The sequence below is a fragment of the Dermacentor albipictus genome, chromosome 8 (genome assembly GCF_038994185.2).
Source record: "Dermacentor albipictus isolate Rhodes 1998 colony chromosome 8, USDA_Dalb.pri_finalv2, whole genome shotgun sequence".
Classification (NCBI taxonomy): domain Eukaryota; kingdom Metazoa; phylum Arthropoda; class Arachnida; order Ixodida; family Ixodidae; genus Dermacentor; species Dermacentor albipictus.
The window spans coordinates 33,294,616-33,313,669 of record NC_091828.1 but is presented as its reverse complement, the minus strand read 5'-3'; the positions used below and the strand labels follow the sequence as shown (position 1 = coordinate 33,313,669).

Sequence of the window (19,054 nt, the reverse complement as noted above, 5' to 3'; positions counted from 1 at the left end):
GGGATCGTTATAGCGTTTGCTGTTGTCGCTAAACCGCTCTACAGGTGTTATTTGAGTTGGTGCGGTTCCTCGCGGCTCGAGGTATGCTTTGCTCTCAACTACGCTGCATGTGCTCGAGGTTTTTCTCACGTGCGGGTATACTTCTGCAATCTGGCAGCACCTATCATCGCCTCAGTGCAGGCCTGTTGTGAACCATTTCGTCAGATTTGCATGTAGCGAAAGGGAGGTTTTTTAATTTTGGTTATCATAATAATCGCTATCGCGATGGTGCGCATCACGTCCTGAGACCGGCGTGGCGGGCGTAGTTGCTGCTTCTTCGCCAGAGAACGCGTTGAAAGCAATTCAACGACGGAAGGCAATTTAACACGTCACATGACCTAACTATATATATATATATAGTCGGATACAACTTTAGAAAAAAGGGGGCGTTTACTCCTCCCAGGCGAATGCACAGGAGCATTCACCAATGGGCGCGCACTCTGGACCGACGTCATGCGCCGCACGGCCGGTGACTTCGCCGCTTCGGTCATCTGGGCGGGGCCTCCCCTTTTTTCTAAAGTTGTATCCGACTATAAGCTGCTCTCACTACAATTCAGACATCGAAGATGTATTGCGCATTCTTGTGCCAACTGCACGAACTGTTACAACAAAAAGCGGGAGGTATTCACGTACGCACCGCCATTATTAAACTAGCACTGCGCCGTGTCGTCTGCTGCCGAGAGCTTGCACGACGTTCCCAGGAGAAGCGAGCGCACAGGAGAACAGTGAACTGGTGCGGAACTTGCCTTGCACGAAGTGAAATCGAAGTGCGCAGTTCGCGTGGCACGTACGCGCTGCACTGTGAAATCGAGGACGAACGTGATGCATTCCCTGCACTATAGTGCAGGAAGTGCAGCCAAATCAAAGAGGGCAATTTATGTCATTCTCGCGGTGTCATTATTTCATTCGAGCACATCCTTTTTTTTTTCTTCTGTGCGCGTAACTTACGGACAGAAAAGTGGCGCTAACGAACGAACTTTAACCTGCATTGCGATATCGAAATATAAAAAGAATAAAAGAATAAACTAAACATCACTTGCGAGAAGGAAAAGATCCGCCTGCGGAGACTGGTTTCCGAGTGGCCGTTCTTTGGGTGTTATCCTATGCTGTGCGTTCAGGGAGCAGGTACATTACCGGCTGGAAACAAGAAGACAACACCAAACCGCTATTTATTTCTTACTGCGAACAGCGGAGTATTTCTTAATACCAGGTACGGTGTAGACGGGCGAGTGGGCCTACTGTTTCCTCAGCAAAGGCAATATAGCCGCGCCAGCGAAACTCGTTCGATGCGGTCTCGCGCAACAGACGCGCAATAACTGGAAATATACGGACCGCACCGGCGAAATATCAGCGGGGTGCCTTCAACAGCGGAACCGAAAGTGAACCGCTGAGCGCGGTCGATTTCTCTCGCGAGAAAGACAAACAGAAAACAACGCCAAGCGCCGGCCAGTCCGCTCGATGTGGACGCGTGCAAGCCCCGGAGAAGGCCGGAAGTATATAATGCACCACTTGCGGTGCCGCCGCGCTAACTGCCGGCTCTTCTTCTTGGACGTGGTTGTTGCGTTGCTGCGGGCTTCTCGAATCGCAGGGCCCTCGCCGCAGTTGGCGTCTTGCTTGGAGCGTGCAGCAACAGGCGCGCAGAAAAGAAGCGCGCCGCAGGAGGCGGTGGCGGCGCGGCGGGGGCTACTGCGCTCGTCGCCCGCTGCGAGCGCTTGGCGCGCGTGTGCAGCAGTGCGCCTGCGTCGCCGGCAGGCAAGCAGCCGCCGCCGCAGCAGTGGAGCAGGCCGGTCGGTGCGTCTTGCCGTGCTCGCCGTCGTCGGCGCATCCGCTGTGGGTGTGCGTGCCTTCGCCGTGTGTGCGTGTGTGTGTGTGTTTTGTGTGAGTGCGGCGTCTCCCTAGCCAGCCAGCTCGGCGCAAGCAGCGGCAAGGTCGGCCCCCCATCAACATCGGCCATGGGAGACGACGGAGGCGGCGGCGAGGAGCAGCTGTCCGAGCAGTTCACTTCGGGATTCCGGCTACGAGCGCGCAAAGGCGCTCTCAAGAAGAAAAACGTCTTCGAAGTGAAGGACCACAAGTTCATACCGCGCTTCTTCAAGCAGCCCACCTTCTGCTCGCACTGCAAGGATTTCATCTGGTGAGCCGAATCCGCAACCCTTTCCTTCCTTTCACCTCGCGCGCGCTGCTTCTACTGCAGCAGCGGTTGGGATAGCGCGCCACCGGACCACGGGCGGTCCTCTCTGCGTACCCTTCCCGGGCCTCGCGGAAAGCCCGTGAAAAACACTCGGGGGAGCAGAGCAACGAGACATTTCGCCGAGTCCTTGGCCTCGGGCGCCCCCTTCTCGATCCGGAGCAGGCGGTCCCGTCCTCCGCGGCTTTGACAGCGCGCACGAGGAAAACACGCCGCTTGCGTGCTGCCAGCGCGATAGCCGCACGCGGCGTGAGCTGCCGAGCCTCGTCGCTAATTCGAAGGCTCGGGTGCGCTTCTCCTTCGGCTAGCGCTGAGGGGATACAAGGTGCCCGATGCTTTCGCTCGATTCTGCCACGCGCGCCCGTCGTGCGAGCTCGCACGCTGGCTCCTTTCGTCGTGTGCGCTGATTTGAAAGCCGTCTGCGAGAGCGGGGAACGCCCATCCGCGCGCGGTGCGATACCTGCGAGCCGAGCGGCTGCCGTTTCCCCCACTTGTCATTTTGTGGAACCGGTAATTTCGACGCGCGTAACGCACCCCTGCTGCCATTTTTTACGTGCCTGGACAACGATTTGTTTTCGTTCTTGATCCGGCGTTTCGGGGTGCCGTAGGATGGCACGCACAGAAACTGGGTCGGGCGCAACTTGCTCGATTAGTGACTGCTTCGCGAAAGGAATTTCTTACGAAGTCATGCCGTCTGATGGTTTTCTTCGTGGCTTCTTGATGCAGTTTATTCGGAGTTGCGGATCTATGTGCAGCATATTTATTACTGCGCGCTTTTTTTTTTTTTCGTTGGTCGTGGTGTAAAGTTTGCTGGCAGTGGGTGGCACCTGGCGGTCTCCCAACTGGCGTGGCGTGCAGACATCTGTCTCGGCCGAAAGTGCGGAACCCCTTACGATGACTGCGCAGATACATCAGCTTTTCTCTTCCGTTAAATAAGGCCGGTTCCTCTAAATAGCAAGGTGATACCCGGCCGGTGTGCACATTTCGAACCCTTCAGCGCACCGCCGTCCGAAAACTACAGCACGTTGACACTTTAGGAAAATGCGCAGGCACCGCAGGTGTCTAGCTACAGAGTCGGCCTTTAATCATTACGACTGCATAGTTGGACATCGTGTTTAGATAGAAGAAATTTTAAGAATTTTGGTCTTCATGACATTTCGAGGGTTAGCTGTTACGTTACGAAGGGCGCACTTTTTCGAATGCACAACACTAAAACGATGTTGCATAGCGTGACAGGCCATCGCTGAGAACATTCAGAACAGAGTCCGTGGCATTACTTGAGATGAGACAGATTTCATTATCACGGAGAGGATAATGTAAGCAATCTACGTTCGTTTGTAGCTCAGAAGAGACGCTTGAGAGAATTTGACTTCCGCTGTTCAATAGAAAAGTTTGGATAGCATTTGGATATTATCGGCAGGTGTTCCCTTCTTATCTCCAAAATTGAACTGCCGTATGGATTGTAGCGATACTAACTAATCATAAATATGGATGGCAGAACGTATTAGTTTCTGAACGACAGTTCTATGTAGAGAGAGTTAAGCCGTGCAAGACTGTTTGAAGCTTGTGCAAACGCAAACCCTTCATAGAGAAGTATTTCGGGCTCGCACATAGGCTCTGATGGCAGGATAGCAAGATAAGATATCCTAAAAATTCCTGTAGAAGAAAACAATGTCTACATGTTGTGACTAATATCTATAGGTAAAAAAAAATGAAACAAGGTAAATGCTCCTGCGAAAATAAGTGGGCTGTTTATTGTAGGCAGGTCGGGCCCTCGAGCTCTTAGTTCTTTGCAAGATTGTACAGTGCCGTCTACTGCTGTGTGGAGCGCGCGAACGGACGGCTTTGCTCTGCAGGGTGGCAGTTGCTGGTTCCGAGATAGTGTGTGATAGGAGCATGCGCGGCGTAATACCACGCATGCCCCTCGGCCACACTATCTCGGAACCAGCAACTGTGAGACGTGAGCGCAATTGGTGACTGACTCTCATCTTCCTCATCTATGCATATCATCGCGGGCGTAAACCTTTACCACATGTACATACCATCAGCGCGTGTCGTGCCTTGGTCGCCATAGCTTGGTGAGAATAAAGCGGTTCTTCGTAATGTGTGATGTACTATACAAACATTTAGTGTTCATGATTTACATGTTTGACCCATAATCGTTCGTCATGCCATGCGCTCCTGTTGGGGCAGTTGTAGTGGAAAATGGCGTTAGCAATGGTTTTCAGCGGGAGTAATGTAATCATTGCCTTCAGCAGAATTGTCTTTTCCTTCTCTAACAAAAGCGAATAGAAATGAGGTGCACCCCTCTAAGAGGGGGGGGGGGGGGCACATACATAAAATGAAAGGGTGAGCCTCTTCTAAAGTGCTCGTTGATACATTTTTTGTTGTATTGTATGTCAGTAATGGTCAGTGGGTCATTGTATACAAACCAATTTTCTGGAGTTTTCACTTCTGTGCTGTTTGAATTTAAAAAAAAAATACTATGGAGTTCTGAGCGAAATTCTTGTCACATTTGGTTAATTGATTGTGCTAGGGGAACAATATATTCTATTGTCACTATTTTTAGTATCTTTCTGTTAAGAAGAGGGATTAAACACTGGGCATTCTGTTTCTGAGAAGCAAAAGAAACCTGCCACTTTGTTAAAGGTTGCCTCACTTATTGCCATGTGCATTGTTGTAGCCTTGTAGCTTTTTACTTGGAAAATGTGAAGAACTTGTGAGCTTGGTATTCTATTCATTAAAGACAAGAAGGCTTCGTGAAGAACTTCATTGCATGCAGTTTGTACTTTTCGCTATAACCACTGCCAGATAAGGATCTCAAGAACTGGGGCAAGAAAAGTTCAAGCTTATTCTTGTGTGTCATATTATAACGGACGTGCATTTTCGCAGTTTAGCAAATTATATTCCATAGATAGTATTTGGCTTTTATTTGCTGTCGTACAAAAAGGTAATAATGTTGAAATTGTCGAACATAAACATCATGTTCCATTCTATAGTTAACACATTCGCGCAGTCTCGTACGTGCGCTGCAGGATCTAATAAAAACGAAATTTTCGTAATTTCAGACATCTGCTTTGTTAAGTTGCATTTCCCGTATGGAAAGTGATATATCTTTGTGTGTAAGGTAAACATTTTCTTGAAATGCAGCTACTTGAATTGTAATCTGGTTTATTGTACCATACATCCTTTTAGAATTCATCAGCCTGTGGAATACGTACTTCAGGGTTATTGTAGTCGATATCGTTCGTACATCCCGTCCGTTAACGAGGGTGAACGGAGTCATGCGCGTCGTCTCTTGTTTCGCCGTGTTATATGCGAAGGTGATGTAAGGTAGAATGTCGTCCCAATTTTTATGTTTGACATCCACGTACATTGAGAGCATATGTCTTCAATGGTTTCGTTTAGGCGCTCTGTCAATCCGTTGTTTTGTGGACGGTAGGCGGCTGACTTCCGATGAGCCGTTCCACTTAGCAGCAAGACGTGATCTAAAAGTGCCGCCGTGAGTGCGGTTCCTCGGTCTGTTATTACGACGGTCGGTGCGCCGTATGGCAACACAAGATGCTCAATGAAAAAGCGCGCCACCTCGGCTGCCGTGCTTCTCTGGATTGCCTTCGTTTCAGCCTAACGTGTGAGATTGTCGGTTGCGACGATAACAATCTATCAGAATCTGTTTAGTAATAGCTAATTGACGACATAAAAATAATGATGTGATAATGTAATGTTTGTAATAATGAATTCCATAATCTGGCGGTACGTAAAACACATGAACTCCGCATTCAATGTTTGGCGCCGCGCTAGCCCATTGTCTGTTGCGTTGCGTTGTTGAGCTCGAGGTCTCATATTCGATCCCGGCCGCAGCGACCGCATTTCGATGGGGGTCGGGGGGGGGGGGGGGGGAATGCTAAATGAAAAAAAAAAAAACCCGCTCGTGTACTTAGGTTTAGGCGCACGTCAAAGAACCCCAGGTGATCAAAGTCAGTCGCACTGTATGGCGTGCCTCATAACCAGATAGGTGTATTCGCACATAAAAAAGAACGAATGGAAATTTTTAACATTCAGTTTTCCAAGAAATTTAAGTTGCGTTCTGTGCCGCATTATGTTTTCTTCATTCTTTTTTTTTTCAATGGATACAGTCATGGGCGTTGAACTGGAAGAGGCTGGTTTAATTAATGCTGCTTCCTCGCCTCAGTAGGACGCGCACTTTGACCGCTTAGCGAGAACGGTAGTAAAATTTTGCTAGTATGTGAGGCTTACGGGTGTCAGTTAAACTTAGGCCATACATATTTTTTTTTCGCAACTTCGATCCCTTGCAGCAAGCAGCGGGACCGTGGGCTCCGTAGTCTCGCCGCAAGTTCTGTTTCAATATTAGCGCTCGACGTACCGAACCGTGGCCTCGGACGAATCACTTCTACGGCTCACACTGTGCCTGTCTGTCATCACGTGAGCGGGGAGGTATTGCCGGAGAAAGTGGCCATGAGCCCTGTTGCCAAGAGATGAATGTTCAATGTGCCGGGTGTTTCTTTTTTTTTTTGTTTAGGCCATACGGACTTGAAACAAAAAGATAGCCTGTAGCTAGGTATCATAATTCTACTCATTTAGCTGGATTGCTCTAAGAAGCGTACATTACTTGCACGAGAAATCCAGATAAACGACCAATTGCCAAGAACTCACTAAGGAACTTTTTAATCACATACCTCACGGTACTTATTGCAATTAACGAATTGTAGCAGGCCAGTTTGCGAGGCGTGTACTACACTTCAAACGAATTTTCAGGACGAGACCGGATCCGAGACATTCGTTCCCAGAGCGTGCGACAAAGTACATTGGCTTTCCAGTTGCTTTCGTGCTTGTGTACATAAAACGGCTTGTTAAAAAAAAAAAGTACTGCAGTAGTGCATTTTTACCACAAATTCCGCGGCGCATATCTCAAAACCCGTGCGATCCTTACAAGTCGTTCCAAGTGCACGGATATGTCGTGATAACTCAACGACCACAAATCCATAGAAGTCGCGTCCCAAGTGGATATGTCTTGAATATTCACCGGCTGCAGTTGTACTAGATCAATACTACAATCAATTGTAGTATGTGCCGCAATGTAATTAATCAACGTTTTGATGAGCGAACTTATGTTAAATAGTCTATTAGACATTTCGTGTTCCCGAGTGAGCAAAGTCCGCCGCTTCGAGTGATCTGTAGCTCAAGGACTACAGCTACGCCAGATGCATGTCACAGGCGATTTTTAAAAAAATTGTACTGTCTACAAAAAAGAAAAACAAAACAGCCTATATATATATATATATATATATATATATATATATATATATATATATATATATATGATGGCGCGAAGGTTTTGGAGTCGACGGCGCCTTAAGAAAGAAATTTCGTTGTGCTCTAGCCGAAAAAAAGAAAAAGAATCCTGTGACGCAAGAATGGTTAACAGTTGTACTTAAGCGCATTTCTTTTTTAATGTCGTTACAGGCGCCCCTGTCTTTCAGGCCATGCCTGTTTTGGCGACACCGTAGACGTCATGACGGCAGTACCGGTTTCGAGGTTTTCTCGTTCTAAATATTTTTTTTAGTTATATATAACTTGAATTCCATATTACGCTGAATAAGAGCCGCAGTGGAAACTCACTTCTCGATACTTAAAAAAAAAAAAAAACAGATCAGTGGCGGTTCTGCGGTTTATAAGCGAGAGAAATACGGTAGTATGACGTCGCACCTCTTCTAGGCCCCATATCCGTGATTTAAACCGCGTTCACCACATTGCAAAGTATTGTTCAGGAGCTCACTCGACACACATTGTGCCTCCGAAGCACAATGTAATGCATATGTATATATATAAAGCACACAACTACCACGTGACCGGCTTCCCACACTTCGCACGTGCATATTCCATTTTGACAGAGCTAATGCTAATGCAATAAAACGCCGCAGGTGTTTAGAACTACATCCTTTTCTGAGGCACTTAGTGTGTATATGCTAAGTATACATATGTCGTGCATTATACATTGTCGGACAGGCGAACGAGATCTTCTATAACTAAGTGATTAGGGCCTCCGAAACCATCCTTTGTACAGGTCACTTCGTAACGGTCGCGCATCGCACAGCTCACAGTAGAGCCCAGGCACAGTTATTTCTTCGTTATAAGTGGCATGTCGTAGCCGCTTCTTCCGTAGCTGTCCCTGTTCTATAGGTTTAAAGTTCTTCCTACGCAAGAAACTGAGGGGCCATTGGCAACCTACGTGGGACACTCAAACACCTAATAAACTTCCCGTTATTAAGCCAATTTAGCGTAGGAAACTAGCCAGCAATTAAAAAATTACGACAAACTGAGGTTATCATATCTGCCGTCTTGTGATAGGTCACACGTATGGCACTCACTCGTACCGCTAGAGTGGGGATGGGCCTCCAGTCTGAGACAAATGTGGCGAGACGCTAACGGTCCTTTACGTCTTGTTAATGTGTCGGGAAGTAGAACCTCAGAGAGAAAAGAAAGTACTTTGCCCCGGCATACAGATAACAAATTACCCTCCATCCGGCAATGTTTGTCGGATTCAACCACTTTTCTTTTTTTGACATTAGGTTTATTTAAAGTGTTTGCGAGATCTCGGTACATTGAATATTATCAGCCCAAGGTATGCGTATAGCTCATTATCTAAGGCTGCTGCTGCTGCGATAGCATTTCTTGTAATACACGTTCCTCCCACACCTCGCGTTCAAGAGCTCACGGGTATAGGGTATACACGCGTTCTACTCACTCACACGTTTAGTACGTCATCCCTTGGTAGTAGAATGTTCATGCTCGTGGGGTACGCCACTAGTCGTTGTCGTTATTGCAATACCTCTACATTTTACGCACTCTAACGCGACTCATCTTTAACCCTCTCTACAGCCAAGTCACGTCTGCCACTCGCAATTCTGGTTCACAATTCCGACATTTGCCGCGTTCTACCATCGACGGTCCATTCATTATCCATTGCTTGGCGCTCCCTTGCCATATCTGGCCGCAGCGCCAATGAAATCAATAAATCATCGTATCATCATCTTTATATAGCGGCGTTCGTTGTGTGGAGGTGCTCGACTGTGCATGGTCCCGGGTCTGTACGTCGTTTTTCCTTCCCTCATGAATTTAATCCTTCCAGCATGAGGGAACAAACTGGCCAGCACACAGGCTTAATTGTGCTTTGGAAACGACATTTTTTTTTTACCTTTACCAGACGCGCGTTTTTTTGTATTTTCGCATTGATGTATCGCTTCGATCACGGCGTTCTGCTACACTGGACGGGAGGCGGCGGGTTCGGTTACCGGCAGCGGAGCCAGCGTAAAGAGTGCACGAAATGTCCAACAGAAAGCGCAAGCCGATTCGGAGCCCCGAGCTGCGATGTTCCAGTTGTAGTATACAGCTGAGGAACGCGTCGAGCCTTGTCAGTTATTATCATATCGCCGCGGCAGTCGCGTGCTTCGCCCGATGTTGAGCGACCGCCGCGACGCGTCGGGGTCATTGGAAGATGATCGACGCGCCTCAATGTCGCAAGCACGCGTGACTGGCCACGGGCTACGGCGCGTTCGAGTGCTTCGCATCGGGCGCGCACCTCGGAACCACCTGGAAGCGTCTCGAACGCGCCGCCGAAATCTCGCCACACTCCTGTACACTCCGGCACACCAGGCACACTCGCCGTCTGCCTGGTGCTGCCGTCGTCTGCTCGGCGGCAACTGAACGCGACGAGCCGCCGAGCCGTAGCCGCAGGTGCTCGGGAAGTGGTGCGACCCGTTTCTGCGGGCCCTCCCCACTGCCTTCTTGGCAGTGGTGCGAACCGTTGCTTTCTTCGTCCCCGATGGTGTATGTATATAGTTTCGCGCGGGGGAGAGAGGTGGCGGAAGAGCCGTCGCTCGCGTTTAGGCGGCGGCCAAAGTGGACCGCCGCTGTAGATCTCGACACTCGGAAGGCGTTGACGCGCATTCGTTCGAGCGAGAGCGTTTGCAGCCGCGTGCGAGTTGCGTTACTTTTGGGGCGAAGGCGGGGTTCGTACAGCGGAGTTGCTACCGGGTTCGTTGCTCAATGCAGCGCGTGCAGGGATGGCGAAGACTAACGAGCCAGTGTCACTCGTCCTTTCCTGTGTCAGGTTTCCTCTTTTTTCTTTTTCCTGCACTGCAAGTTTTCGTCGTGGATCAGCGTGCTCTCAACTGCGAAACTTGTCGGAGCACGCCATCCGTCGAAAAAAGAAAAAAGAAATTTCGTCGAGTTGCTATATAAGAGAAAATCCAAGCCGATCGCTAAGCGACGTCGAAATTTCCTTACGAGTTCCGTGCGCCGAATAATTCGACAGTCGTCTCTGTACCACGTGTCACGTATGTCTGTGTGCGACTTCGTGTGCTCTGTTAACGCGTGTCGCTGGGAGTGTGTCCTTCCTGGGCGCGCCGTCGAAAGATTGCCGCTGACGGGCGCGACCAGAACGCGCGCGCAGAAGGGACAGGCGAGGCTTTCTTTGCGCGTACCTGCTTTGCATATGCGCGTGCCTGCTCGCGCCCGTCTTCCACGCAGGAACATTTCGTCGGTTACGCCAGTGAAGTAGCTACATTGCTGCGTTTCTCTTCATTTTTTATTCTTGCGGCAGTCGTGTATATTCGTTACTGCGAGTGAAGCCGTGTAATTAGTTTTAACGTCGCCGTTTAGTACGTGCATGCCAGTCTCTCTATAAATGAAAAAAGCTACGTGCGCTCAAAAAGGTGAAGGGGCCCGCTCGCATAGAAATGTTTTGCGTATGTACGAAAAAAAACTTCCCGCAAGCCAAACCAATGCTTGTTCGTGTCGCTGAGCGCTCCACGAAAAAAAAAAAAAGCGAGAAATTAAAAAAAAGAAGGCAATTTGACGAGTTCTCGCCGCCCGAAGAGCCTCGTTGTCTCTGGTTAGTGACAGATCGTATAATTACTGAGGGGCCGAGGAAAAGAAATACGTGGCCCCCATCGATAAACCCGACTTTGTATCTGGACAACTTAATGCGCGGCGCATTACTCGCTGCCATTCGCGGGAAGCCAGCGGCTGTGCGTTCGTCGCGGCGAAACTATTTCGTGCAAGCGGCTGTAAAAGACGACGCGCGTGAAAGTAACGCAATAATTTATACCTCGTACTATCGTGCGTTTTATACTCTTGGGTTATCTGTGCACCGGTGAATCGCGGCGTAGAATCTGGCGGCAGGCGGTAGCGAAAACAAATTGGTGGCGATCCTCCTTCGGCGTCGTTCGAGTGCCATTAAAGTGACACTGAATAGGCGCGCCAAATTACTCTAATATCGTGTAGCATTTTTCTTCGTTTTTTTTTTCGAGACTGTTTTCATTAATCTGGCAGCGAAGCGTCGATTACGTGCGAGCGCAAGGAGGCAAGAGTTCTCGCGGATAAATTTCGCGCGCAAACCGCGCTACCCTATGGAACGTCAGTTTTACGCCCCGGATTCCACGCTCTTCGCGTGCTTTCAGGGCCCTGTGCGAATGAACGTCTCAGTTCGCCATAGATGGAGTTTTTAACGCGATAGCGTTAAGGAGCTCGTGTCGCAGAAAAGCCGGTGTCGTCGGCGTTGGCCGTGAGCGATATTTCGTAGTGCTACGTTAATCAGACGCTGTCAAAATCTGTGACCTCGCGGGCAGCTATATGCGCGTGGTCTTCGGGATGGCGTTGCCATGCGCGTTTCACTTCTGCGCCTCTTCTGACCTAAAGCTTTCCGCACGAGGAAACATATTTAGCTTACTAATTCATATATGAACTCAGTACTCGTATCTTATGCTCCCTCTAATGTATAGCTAATTCTGGGATGCACCAAACGGGCTCCATATTCTCTACGACTGCAACAACACTGAACTCTTTCCTCTTCACCATCTCTTTCTCTCTCTCATTTGCTCCTCCTTCCCTTACCCAAATTTGTAGGGTGAAGAATTGAGTCACATTAACCTTACTGTAGCGTACAATCTGTATAGGCATACCTGAAAAGGCCGATTTGTGATTTTTCTTTCATCTATTCAAAAAGACATGCTGAGTCGAAATGTATGCCCAGTGTAAGATAACTGCGATACAGGAACAACATACAAATAACAGGCGTTTCACATTTTGCAGGTGAAAGGGAACACTCGCGCGTCTATTAAAGACTATAATACTTAATAATTAAATTAAATACATAATAATGAAAGGTCATTTTACGTATCGAAAAGACCTGTAAAATACTTTGTGCCAAGAGAAGGTTCTATAGGTAAATACTCAGGATAGTCTAATCGTCTGTGTATGTGTATATATGGGGGCCCATAGTATTGCGCTTGTTAGTGTCCGTGAACTTATTCATTATCGGCAATAACTGCACTAATGAATGAATGTTGTAACGACTCTTGCATTACTTACTTCAGGCAAGCTTTCTTTTCGTACTGCAAGATCTTACGGTAATATTATGACCAGTTTGTCCAGGCAAGTTCCAGGTCTGTAAAACAAAGTGCGAGATCTATAGCTTGCGAAAACATAGGTCGAAAAACTTGTTTTCTATAAATAGCCCATCTGATAGTGCTCCGAAACATTTCGCTCGAAATTTATTAGAGTGACATATATACATAAAGGAAGGCTTGCGGTCGCGTCAGCCAACACAAGAGAGACAGAGAGAGCCAAAACATGTATTGCGTATCAGCCACAGAGGGGGACCCGCAGGGGGCTGTGCGCGTAAGTGGATTTCTCGGTCCAGGACCCCACGAGCCAGGGCCGCCCGGGGCGCTTTCCGGACCGGGTCGAGCCGGCTCCGCGAGTCCACGTCGGACAAGCGAGGCCTCCCGCTGTGCCGTGGCGTGGGGTGTGGGTGTTGCGGATGGAGGTTGTGGAGCGTTGGCACGCACCACGTGGCGCGGTTTCGTCGCAGTCGAGACGTATACCCGTAGTTGTTCGGTTCTAAGCCGACGATTCCTTCTCTTTTCTTATATAAAAAAAGGGTGCCTAGATAAGGGTGGATTAGATTCGGAGATTCGGTCCGTTGGGCCGCGTGGTCGGATCAACCGCGCGTCGCTGGATTACGACCGCATGGAAGGACGCATCCCGGCCGCCGTCCTCGGGCGCGGGTTTCGGAGGCTTTGCATTTCCCAACGCACTGGCCGGCGCAGAAGACAACGCATTTGGGAGGAGGGTGCACAGAGCGCTGAGGTACCCGTTGACCTCGACGTCGATGACGGTGATGAGTGAGCGGTTGCATGCGCCATAGCTGCCGCAGATTCGAATGGATAATCTTAGGCTTTAGGAAGGCTATAGTACTTTTTTTTGTCGGTTTACATCGGCTGAATATTTCTTTTTTCCATACTGGCTTTTCGATTTTAGGGTGTTGGCTTAGAATCGGGGTCGGCTTAGATCCGAGTAAATACGGTATGTGCGGCCACAGTGCGGGTTATGTATGGTGCGGCGTAGTGCGAGATACGGGGAAGTGTTAGTTCGCAAATGGCGCCATGACGCGACTTGGTTTCTTGTGAGGACACAAAAAAAGAAAGAAAACGCCAGGGGCTCCGCTGTTCTTCGCCTCAGATCTCGCTCCGTGCTGGACGCGGGGCCTACGTAAGGAGTCGTCGAAGGTTTAGTAACGTGCAGTGGGCGAAGCGCCATCTGTCTTCTTGAACGCGCAGCCGGCTGTAGTTATCGTTCGCCTGGCATGAGCCCTAGCCTCCTCTGCACTGCAAGGATTTAATTGCGAGGAGTACGTTACGTTCCCGGGGAGTGAAGAAATGAGGCCGACCGAAGCTTCTCCTCTGCCCTGTCTGTAATGTTACGCTGTAGACTGTACAGAAATAGACTGTACAATTAGCTCATCAGGTGGAACTGCTCATGAGTTTATTATTTATATTTACGAATAGCTTGCAGGCCTCAATAAAGACGTTCAGCGAGGGAGGCGATGTCGCACGACTAAATATAAAATAGAAAAGTGCGCACGTAACTTAGCGGAAAAATAAACAGCTAATAATTAGCGCTTTAGGAAACTGACCAAAGCCAAGAAAAAAAATTCTTGCGCACTCTTTGAGAGAACTATAGTTCGAGCAGATATAATTAAGACAGAAACACGGCCATAATAAGCGCTTGCGGGCCTGTGGGGTACAGCGAGACGGGATGTCCAATACCGGACGTTCCGTCTTGTTGGGCATTGTCTCGGTAGTACATTTGGTCTCGTTGGGCATTCAGGACTTTCGGAATATGTAATAAAGGCTGTCGTGCTGATAAGGGCGCTATACATAATGGTATACGCAATGTAAGGGCGCAATGGTACCTACAGAAAGAAGTGAACAGAACGTAAACTCCCTTTAAGCAGGGGGCAAAAAAAAATAAAAGTTTGGACGCAGCACTGCGAAACGCGCACTTGTTTATCAGGGAGGCAACGTTATGCGGGAGACGGTTCCGCGTGCGGATAGCGCATGGCAGCGGTGGGAGGCTTAAAAGCGCGTGTCCCACCCAAGCGTATACGCGTGCAGGCACAGGCGAAGTTACGCGTGACGTGAAGACGTACAGTCAACCGCAAAAGTTTACGGGACGCAGGATCTGCCAAGAAGCTGAATTCTCGCAAAGCGTGGTCACGCAGCCTCGAATTAAATGTTCCAGCATGTAGTAGCCTTCGCCACCTACACAGTGATTCATTAAACACGAAGTGTCATGCCTTAACAGTGCAGGAATTCACATTTGAAGAGGAAACCGCATCCCGTACACTTTTGCTGTTGGCTGTACATACTGTATCAAGCGCGGTGTAGTAAACCTCGATGGGAGCGGCTAAATGTGGGCTCGTTCGTATCGGCCATTTCGCCATTGTTACGCAGCGCGTGTGCGCGGGCCCGGAAACAGGGAGACGACGCATCGGAGGACGTACGGCGTTACATTTTGCCGTGTGCTGAACGCCGCCTCACGTGCATTAATTCTGCGTCCCTGTCGGTGTGACCGCGCTATACTAGGAATGAGCAGTTAACCTCCTTGCTGTAATGCAGCGATATTTGGCATTGTTGGTGTGACATCGTCAGGCTTATAGCGCGTGAAAAGACAAGGACGAAAGGAAGACGTGAGACGATAACCTCCTTGCATGTTGCTGCTCTCTGATCCGCCGATTTGGTGGGCCGCCTCGTGGTTTCGCAAAACTCGGAGGGTGCCTCCAGCGACACACGCACGCACACGCACGCACACGCACACACGCACACGCACAGAGAGAGAGAGAGAGAGAGAAGTGCGTGTGCGCATGCGCACGTCGTAGCCCGCAGTACAGAACGAGCAGTGCGTGTTCTTTTTTTTATTTTAAACGGCAACTACGGGGGAGAAAACAAGGGCGAAAAAAAAAAACGCATCACTGGTTCTCGCCAGTGTCGAAAAAATCAAACAAAAGACAAGTAGCGATAGGAATCGTTAGTGACAATTGTACCCAAATATATGCAAAATGAGGTAGAACAAAATATATTTATATGAATACGTGCGCTTTATTTCCAGTCGTCTGTGGACCTGCTCGGCTGAAATGATCCGTTTTTCGAGACGCACCCCCCGAAACCAACGTTGTTGTCCAGCTCGTGCGGCTCCTCCTCCGTCAATTTCCTCCTCTCCCCGATCACGTTTTTCGCCGTCCGCTTCGAACGAGAAGAGCCGAACACGATCCCCTCCCTCCGCCCACAGTTCATCACGAGGCGCAGTGTTCCCAAAACGGGCTCTGTCTCCATTCTCGAACTTTCTTTCGGGGAAGCACTTAGCCGGATTGCACTGCAGCTTCCAACTTCGTACCGCTTCGAAACGACGAGGAACCCAGCAGGGTTCTTCTCATTTAAGTTCCTTTTTTTTCCGGTTCGCTTCGGCGAGGATTGAAAGGAGTCTGGCTTTGAAGTCTCTAATTCGCTTGATCACTTTTCTTTCTTTTTATCCCTTTTTTTTTACTTTGATTCGCAGCCAGCTCCTTTTAGGTGATCGCTTTCTTTCACTCGAGCGACTCTTTTTTTCGTTCCGGTTTGATTTAGTTCTTCGCGAGTGTCATTAGTGTCATTTTTTTGTGTCCCGCCTTGAACCGAGCAATACCGCTTCGTTATCGTTGTCAGGGCACGTGATTTACCGCCGAAGTAAACGCTGAATGTCTTTTTTTTTCTTTTTTTACGCTAGGGATAAATGTTTGGCTGAATTGGGAGCCTATGTACAGACGTGCACGGAATAGCGGGTATGGACGGATCGCATTGATTGAGCGAGTTGGCGTTGCAATACGACGATTTGCTAGCGCGAGACAGAATGAAAACAAGAAGGAATGACGTCACGATAAGCGCTACGAACTGGAATTTAATTAAGGCAGACAAAGAATGTGCTTGTGTCGTCGCTACATTTTGGCCACTTGCGTGCCGAGCTGCCGGATCGTCTTAATTGCAGATAGATCAGGCTTACGCTGAGCCGCAGTTTCTTGGTAAACCACGGAGAACGCAAAACAATAAAGGTAACGATCAATAATAATAAGAGACCTACATTTTTCCAAGTTGTCGCGTCAATAGCCCGTTACCTCACTCACGCCGATAGCGTTACGCGGCGAAATTCAAGGTCACGGAGTTCGATCTTCCATTTCGCAACGCTGTCGCGAGCGAAGGAAAGCATGCGCTTCCCGAAGCCAATCGAATCCGAGCCATTGACATGGCGAGCCGCCTGTGCGTTGCCATAGCGACGCGTTTGCGCCGGTCGCTAGGCCATAGTCCCTCGTTATCGAGAACCGATCTCAAGAATACTGCCAACATAACGACCGAATTGCGTTTGCGGCCGAGGTTAGGTGAATGTAAGCGAACACCTGCGGCGGCATTCTCTTCCGGCGAATTGCACGAAGGGGTAAGACGTTGCTGTCGGTTTGTCTTCCTACAGCAGCCACTAGAAGGAACCCCGCTGCTAGGGTCCGCGGGAGTTTAAAGCATGAGCCAGCATGAGAATGATGATGATACTACACGGATATGCTTACACTGATTCCTTCTGGCTTCAAAGAGCTTTGTGACTTTGCAAACTGATCATTTTCAGCGCAGTAGTGCGTAACGAATTCGACAATTCGCAGTGGTTACCGTTGTGCGCAGAGCATTGTTGCCGTCTGCGTTGAGAATAGGAATGCTCTAAAATTTAGGCCAATAAAGGCGAAGAAAAGGATAGGAAACTAGAGCCATAAGAACGTCTATAGCCACAGGAACGAAGGTCAGACAAAACCACGCTTTGATTATCTTTGCCGTGATAGCCAAGTGGTTGCAGTGCCGGAGTTCTCTTTACTAACTTTAGTAGGAGACTATACGGCCTCAAGGGTGCCAAGCTCGGAGGGGAGGTTGGTGTTGCGTGTCCACCATTGTCACAAAAACGTAAACCTCGCTCGCCGATCCGGCTGCCAGCCACAAGCCGACGGAGCACAGGGGTCCGCTTTACGCTTTACCCCGGCCTACAAGCGAGAGGATTTTGTACAACATTTATTTTTTCAGGGTTGGTCTGCCCGAGCAAGGCGCCCGTGTATCGGTGCGTCGGCAATCACGAAGCAACTCGTTGAAGGGGGATAACAAAGCATTTAATCATACACAAAACTGATCAAGGACAGTAAGGGAACAAATAATTCAAAGTAGGAACGAACAAAATTGGCGAGAAGCGCACACAATCGGAAACACGACCAGAACACACAATAATCAGGCGGGGTTACAACAACAGTAAACAAAGGAGTTTAGAGGCACATGAGTCCTTGAGAGTTAACACAAGAAAGGAGAGGACAAGCCGGCGGACAGACCATATGGGAGCGCGGCGAAGAACGGGGACGGCTCGTGTGGCAGTCGTTGCGGCGATGGCTCGAAGGCGGCGGGCCCGGTTCGATGAAGCGCGCCTCGCCGTCAGGAATTCGGCCCCGCACGCCGCAAAGACTCAACCTTCTTCGCTGCCTGTTTCCAACCGACTGTGTCCCTTCCCACCGAACTGCTAACGAGCTGGCGGAGGGAAGACGCTGGTGAAAGGCAGTGCTGTGCCCAGCGGTTATTTATGGGCGTTTTTTTTTTTTCGGCGCCACCGAAGACAGCATGCGCACTGTCGATTTATGGCCCCGGCCGTCTCCGCGATCCCGACCAGCGGAAGCGACCGAACAGTGGACACAGAGCGCAGTGGCGTAGCCAGAAATTCTGTTCGGGGGGGGCTACGCCACTGGCCCTCCCTCCCTCTCTCTCTCTCTCTCTGTCTGTCTCTCTCTCTCTCTCTCTCTATATATATATATATATATACATAAATATATATATATATATATATATATATATATATATATATATATATATATATATATATATATTTATTTATGTATATATATATCCGTAGCTGCAGCTCAACCTCCTCCTTAAGAGGAAGCTTTAGCTCGGGCGCTCCTATTTAAGTACATGTATAGAAGGGGAATTCGTTTTTCCCTGCAACCACTTCACCAAATTTGAGGAGGTTTGTTGCATTTAAAAGAACAAGTTTAATTCTAGTGACTACTGGTTTCGAATTTTTCATTTAGGTGGTCAATTATTTATTAAAAATTGGCCAAATCGAAAATTTTCAGAAAACGAAACTATCAAGTTTAAAACTCCGTGACTCAACTATGAAAAATGATATCACAATTCTGTGAATTGCATCTAATAGCACATCTACAGCGGACAAAATGGATATGTTACGCATGAATCTCAAAAAAATTCAGTATTGTGGAATTACGGCTTTTGCAGAACCCGTGTACACAACGTAACCAATTCACGTAAGATACAAATTGACATAGCAAACTTGTCCGCTTTTACTGTTATAGTAGATGCCGTTTACAGAACCACAATGTCTGTTCTTCATGCATAG

General features: G+C 48.8%; 1 protein-coding gene across 2 annotated transcripts in view; it reads left to right on the top strand.

Moving 5' to 3' along the window:
• The first annotated feature begins 1,779 nt into the window (after positions 1-1,779).
• Pkc53E (Protein C kinase 53E) overlaps positions 1,780-19,054 on the top strand; it is a 235,858-nt gene continuing 218,583 nt past the window's right edge. Inside the window, exon 1 of one of the 2 annotated variants that reach the window (XM_065431311.2) lies at positions 1,780-2,173. In XM_065431311.2, the coding sequence (XP_065287383.2) occupies positions 1,992-2,173 (182 nt within the window). In that variant the 5' untranslated portion in view covers positions 1,780-1,991. The remainder of the gene's footprint in view (positions 2,174-19,054) is intronic. The other variant, XM_065431310.2, reaches the window with a different exon arrangement.